We start from the raw sequence: 6897 nt of genomic DNA on the forward strand, positions 1-6897 counted from the left end.
GAGACGCTGACCTTTTGAGGTGATTGAAGACTACTGCGGGTCTTTGTTTTAATATAACAAGAGCCAGAGTTTATCACATGTAAAATTATTATTATTATTTTAAAGTCAACCCAGGTTTTATAATTTAAAGCAAAAGTTTGTATACTTTAAGTCATGACATTTAACATAATAAAATGTCTTCGTTTATCAGATATATAAAACCATTGAGTGTAAAACGTCCATAATTAAATAAATAAACTATACATTCTTCCTCTTGCACCAGAGACAAATACCTGAGCGGCGAACCCATCAGTAACTACGATGACGAGTGGAGGAGCACCACTCAGAGCGGCGAGACGTGGAGCCAACGCTGGTTCTCGTACTGGCTACCAGCTCTCATTTCCAAAGGCGTCATACAACCAACGGAAAAATTCACAAAGATGCTAGACTTGAGCGTGGATGCCTATAATTTCTTGGTAAGAAAAATTGACATTAGTTCACCGGATGACTTACAGATTTCAGTTGCAACTGAATTATATGGAGATATTATACTACAAACGGGATTGGGCATGATATACAACGGTAGATTTGTTGCGTTACTACAGGCATCGGTGTATGGTTTCAACAACAGGGACAAACTAATGGAACAATTTGGCAATGCTTCCTTTACCTTCCAAGACTTTTTGCGCCATGTGGTATGGACTCACAATCTGGGTATGATGGATCGTCACTGGATGACCTTTACGGAGGATTGCGAACCCTGCAGGAGGAAGTATCAGTACATCTTACGACTGGAGAACATTGCTCCAGAGTTCAACTACCTCCTGCAGCAGGTGCTAGGCTACCCGGATACCATCCCTTTCTCTCTCACCCACCGCTCTAAACATCACGCCAACAAGTCTGATCTCCACTTCTATAACGATGTACCTAAGGATATAATGAACACGGTATTGAACATATATAAACATGACATTCAGCTATTCAGTTATAATGAAAAAATAGTTTAGATGAATCTTGCTAACATTAAATAATTATATAATGTATTTCTGGATTTTTCGTATAGTGGAATGGCATTGCCCAAAATACCATGACAATTGTGCATTTTGTGATAAAAACACCAACTTTGGTAAAATAGTGAAATAATACAATATGACTAGACCTGGATATTGGAACATCACATATTACTGCTTGAGAGTTGTGGACGCCAGCAGCTGTTTGTTTACAGACCCGGTGACGTCAGACGGACTACAAGACAGAACATTTGTTTGTGTAAACTGTGGGAGTCTTAAGAGGTCTAAGAGACAGTAATGAACTGCTCCTGAGAACTACATTTGATTAATTAGGCTGGGCTTTGTAAACGACAGCCACTTGATGATGTTGGTAGCCACTGTACAGCCCTCAAAAATAAAAGTAGCATCAGCCATATTCGAGGCTTCCCGAGCACTGTTACTCGACGTGAACGGTAGATAGTTCTACATCCGACAACTCTGAACACGATTGAGTATATACGTTTTTGAACATTGTGAATCCTCCGAGGCTTCTGATCATATATAACATGAATGGGAGTGGTTATCGTACATGCCACCAACACCATGCCAGTCATCAACAGGATCTTATAGTAAGTGGAGCGAGGAATTATCGGGGAGACAGCAAGACAACAAGTCTCCTACACAGCCTGGAGGGAAGGAGGGAGTATTGTAGTGGATTTCTCCCCTACAAACGCTGTTTGTCGCTGCGTAGCCGACCCCACCAATTCCCCAGTGTATGCCTCGTGGTCTGGGTCAACCAGCGCCGCCATGCATCACAGAGGTCAACTACTAAGCCACGCCTACCCCCCGCTATTTAAGACCTGACTTCGTGGTGGTCTCTCTCTTTTCTCCCTACACCAGCCAGCCAGCAACACCTCCTCCTCCTCCGCCGCTGCCTGGCGGTCCTCGCTCCCGCCGGCGAGCATGGCGACCCACAAGCTGTCCTTCTCTGAGCATCCTCACCAACCAGCTCTCTCTACATCACGCTTGTAACCATGCTGGCTTCCCAGCACCAAGCTGCATTGTACATCCAATACAACATGTATACAGAGAGCACATTGTGAGTTTCCTTTCTCCATCCCATCCTGAGAGAGAACAAACAACCCCACAGGTATACGTAACGCTGAGATAGAACGACGAACTGGGGTGAGCGAACCAACAGTATCACGCTGGGTTAGGCGCCATGAAACAACTGGCAACACAAAAGTCTTACCACAGTATGGGTGAACGGGAGGTTCTGTTGCCTGCAAGTCCCACGATTTGAAACCTTATTTCAGTGTTAAACCAATGTAATTTGCATATCAGTAGCGTGGCAGATTCCATGTAGACCGATATATTGTATATTACTGTATCTGTTCACTATAATATCAAGTACTATTTGCCGGGTCACTCTTCACAAAGCAGGCATATCGTGATCAACATAAATGTTGTGAAACTTAGTAGGAATGAAACTTTGTCAGTACAACCCAGCAGATCTCACCCTAGGCGAGCCCCTTCGCCTACCCGGGGATTTCTCACTCCCTCCTGACCTCCACCAAACCACTCATGCCGTCCGTCACGACTTACTCCAAAAGCTACGGCAAGCAGTTTCTGCATTCAGAGCTACTGCTCCACGCCAGCCTCCTCGGCGCCCTGAACACATCCCTCCCGCACTACTCACAGCCGAGTATGTTTTCGTCAGGCATGATGCTCACAGCAACCCACTACAACGCCCCTACGATGGACCCTTCCAGGTTGTTACCCGTTCAGCGAAGTTTCTGAAGATTATCCGGAATGGCAGACACTACACCGTCAGCATAGACAGAGTCAAGCCGGCCACCTTACCCGTTGAGCCCCCGACCCAGCAGTACCACCAACAAACGACGCCTGCACCAGTCTACCCGCAGTTGCCACCGGCAGCAACACCCCGCCCACGACATTTTTGGGCACCCTCTTTTCACCCTCAGGTACCCCCTGCTCCTGTCCTGGACCCTGCTGCCATAGTAGAACCTGCTCCTATCATAGACCCTCCTCCTGTCGTGAACCCTGCTGCTGTCATAGAACCTGCTCCTGTCATGGAACCTGCTCCTGTTATAGAACCTGCTCCTGTCATGGACCCTGATGTCGCCCCTGACCCAGTCAACCCAGCCAGTGGCCCTGAGGAAGCTGCCCCAGCCGCTATAGAAGCACAACAACCATTGCCTGTACAACCTCCTCTAATCCAAAACCCTCTTTCTCCCCCTGACTCCCCCACAGGTTCTGTGTCACTAGACGTAGTTATCACCCGCAGCGGCAGAGTGGTACGTACACCTGCCCGGCATGTATCACGTGTGGGACGAAACCCGGCTAACATCCCCGTCGCGCCCGGAGGGGAGGGGGAGTATTGTAGTGGATTCCTCCCCTACAAATGCCGTGTGTCGCTGACTGGCCGACCCCCCGCTAATCTACCGGCGTATCCCTCATGGTCAAGGTCAGGTAACCAGCGACGCCGAACAAAGCGGGGCCTTCCATCAAGCCACGCCTACCCCCGCTATATAAGACCTCACCTGGCCGTCATCGACCTCTTTCTACTTACCGCCACCAGCAAACAACATCCCTCAACAGCTCCATACACACGCTCCCTCAGAAAGCTCTTCGCCCTACAGGAACTCTGAGCAAATAAGAGACGCTGACAACCTGCCACGACAGTACGCTACAGTAGCATAGAATGAATAACTAAGTGTTGAAAAGACTAGCCATGCTTTTGTGACCATGACAGTGGCTTGTTCACACATGTCTTGCTTCTACCCAGCTCGATGCATACGTTAATATAACTTAATGAATTTGTGTTACAATGAAGAATCCAGGTAAGAAAGTCACAGGTAAAAAAGTCACAGGAAAAAAAGAAAAGTTAACTATCGAATTCTCACATTTTTTAAGGTTAATATGTCAATCAGTTTCAGTAAAGGAATATGCAGAACTGATGGTAACCTAACCTAACCTTTATTACCGGCCACCATAAATTAATTGTGACTTTTTTTCCTAGCCAAAATTGTGACTTTTTTTCTGTGACTTTTTTTCCTGTGACTTTATTACCGGCCACCACAATGACGTATCTAGTATACCATGCAAGGACGACTCCCTCCCCCAATCCTACCCATCTGTTGCCGTTGTTGACATGGCCAGTAGGCCATGTGAGGCATTGGGGAATATATCAAAGCATTTCGACTCGCGTTTCAAATTGTAGCGGCCGAAAATCTAACGAAACTTTTTGGGGGACTGTACATTTCTTATTTAACAATATGTAGTAGTAGTAGTGTAGGGGGTGTGGAACCTCCTATAATACTTCACTTTAGTTTATTTTCTCTGTCCAACTACTTAAACAACTATTGTACTTTTTGTCTTACCTTCTAACCTGAGGGTGTTGTAATATATATGTTGGGGATAATTAGGTGGAAATAATTATCCCACGTTGGGTAGAGGACCCAGGTATCTGCTGGTTTCAGTATTAACGTATATGTTGAGAAAAGTCTTGTATCTGTACTGTAATGCCACGTACCACCAGTAGGTGTGAGAAGTACAGTAATGTTCAAGGAGTGCCATGTACTATGTATTGTGAGTAGGGCCAAGGAACTGGTCCTGCTATGTATGTAATGTAACACCAGTAAGGTTGTGTGCAGTAAGAGTGTAAGATCTGAGTAATTACTGTTGAGTAAAGAAATAAGAAAATAAGTAAAGGAGAAGTCAGGAGTTGAACCTGGTAGTTATTATTAATAATACCTCTTTTTCCCTTTGATTTCATATTAATAAATTTGTTCTTAGAGTACTTTAGGTGTATTCATTTCTCCCACAGTATCTTACCTTTATTTCCGACCAAGTGACTTGATACCAGAATTACCATACCCATGTGCCTAGACCCTCGACCATGCTACCAAAAGAACTGAGTAAGAGTAAGAACTAAGATAAGAGAAGTAAGTAAGATAAGGGTGGTGTAGGTGTTGGAAAACTCGCGCCCTTACACAACTGACTTGGACTCAAGATAAATCCAGCCAAGTCGAAAGCGATGGCCATCTGCACAGACACACCAGACATTATGCTCTCCATACAAAACACGCCGGTAGTCTGGACCAACACCCACCAGTGTCTTGGAATCTGGTTCGACCAGAAACTCACTTTCAAGCCGCAACTCGAGTATCTGAGGCACAGGACGAAGAGCAGACACAACATAATGAGGTCGCTCACCAGCACAACCGCAGGAGCAAACCTTCATGTGCTCAAAGCCTACTACACGGCCGCCATCAGATCGCTGGTAGATTACAGTGCTCCAGCGCTCATTGGACTGAGAGAAGACCTGATAGCTAAGCTAGAAGTTATCCAAAATAATGTTCTCAGGACCCATGTGGACCAGAATTTGCAATTTGCAAATGGAAACTGAACTACCACCCCTGGCAGTACGAGTCAAGCAGGTGACAGCCGGTCTCCTCGCTAAAATCTGTAGATCAGATAAGCCCACAGCTGCTAAAACGCGAATCAGTGCCTCCCACCACCTCTACCACAGAGGGCGAGGGGTCACCTGGTCGCACGAGGCTAGCGAGGTCATCGGGCACCTGCCAGCAGAAGCACTCGTCAAGAACAACCAAGACATACGAGACAGAGATTATGTAGTTCCTCCACCATGGAGCCCTCCACCAGCCACATTCAAAATCACTGAACTAGGTGATAGCAAAGCCAACCTTCAGAAGGAGGACCTCAAAAGAATAGTTCAGGAAGCCATAGCCACCGAGACACCAGCTGATGCAGCATCATACTTCACAGACGGCTCGGTGGACCCAAAACATCATAGATCCGGAGCGGCCTTCTACACCCAAGGTCAGACCCTCTTTTGTGTGACTGCGATGTCACACAAAGTCTCCGAAACAGAATTCGAAACTTCCAAGAAGAACACACAACACCATCGGCCACTCTAACCCGAAAGGCCCAAACAAACCACATTCACCATCTTCCCCGGGTCATCGCACGATACCGACCACCCAGATAGCTTAGGAAGTATCCTCCCCCAGCAAGTGCGGACCTTAGTACGGGGGTCGTGCCACTCCGAAACTGACCACGTCCAAGAGTGGGGGTTGGTGGTAAGCGTTCACTGACCGAGGGGCCGCTCACACTTGCAAACCTGCAGTATCCTTTCATATCTGCAGGTGGGACAAGCTCCATCCCAAATCCGGTCTGACTGCTCCAAGAGCTGCAGCCCGAACCACCAAACGGGCCGCCTACAGGCAAAGGCCGTGTCGGACTACTGTCCGACAATCTCAACAACAACAAACAACCGTGAAGGTCATGCTCTCAAACGTACAGGACCGCCTCTCAACAAGCTCCTCACCACACAGCAACTCCCTAGCACTGCAGTGTACATACAATACAAGTAGAGTTAGGCTATTCTGAGTTCCCTTTCTCACCTCCATCCTGAGTGCGAGATCTCGCTTATTGTACACTCGCAACAAAAAGTATCTGTGCATACTGTAGTGTGACCAATTTGAGACCAGTGACGATAGGTATTGGAAAAGGCGAGTTGTTGCAGCCGTATGTTGGCAGCCCTGATTGTCAGCCATATGGCAACACCTAGTGGAGGGGGGGGGGGTTATGAGGAAACACTTACCAACCTTCCCGACATATCACAGTGTATACGTATTGTTTCGGAACTCGTCGATCTCACCCTGCACCGATATTTTTGGTACGTGTGTATGTGGCCATGACAGAGGGAACTTAGACAACAGCGGCCACACATACATTACACTACACGGCCATCATTCAAATGCTGAAACCTACTACTGCCAAGAACTTTGATGATTGTGCCTATATCTTCTGCAGCATACATTATCAAAACATTGTTATACTATCGCTCCTCTGTATCAAGAATTTGCCACTAGTCAAATAA

The 6897-nt window shown here is 46.7% G+C and overlaps 1 protein-coding gene across 1 annotated transcript; it reads left to right on the plus strand.

Moving 5' to 3' along the window:
• Nucleotides 1–262: 262 nt before the first annotated feature.
• On the plus strand, nucleotides 263–1622 carry LOC121873581 (the record flags this gene model as incomplete). Its single annotated transcript, XM_042377221.1, has 1 exon — nucleotides 263–1622. A coding segment is annotated over one exon (724 nt), but the record flags the coding sequence as incomplete, so codon positions are not given.
• Between the last annotated feature and the right edge of the window lie 5275 nt (nucleotides 1623–6897).

Source organism: Homarus americanus, unplaced genomic scaffold (genome assembly GCF_018991925.1).
Source record: "Homarus americanus isolate GMGI-L3 unplaced genomic scaffold, GMGI_Hamer_2.0 scaffold13583, whole genome shotgun sequence".
NCBI classification, from domain to species: domain Eukaryota; kingdom Metazoa; phylum Arthropoda; class Malacostraca; order Decapoda; family Nephropidae; genus Homarus; species Homarus americanus.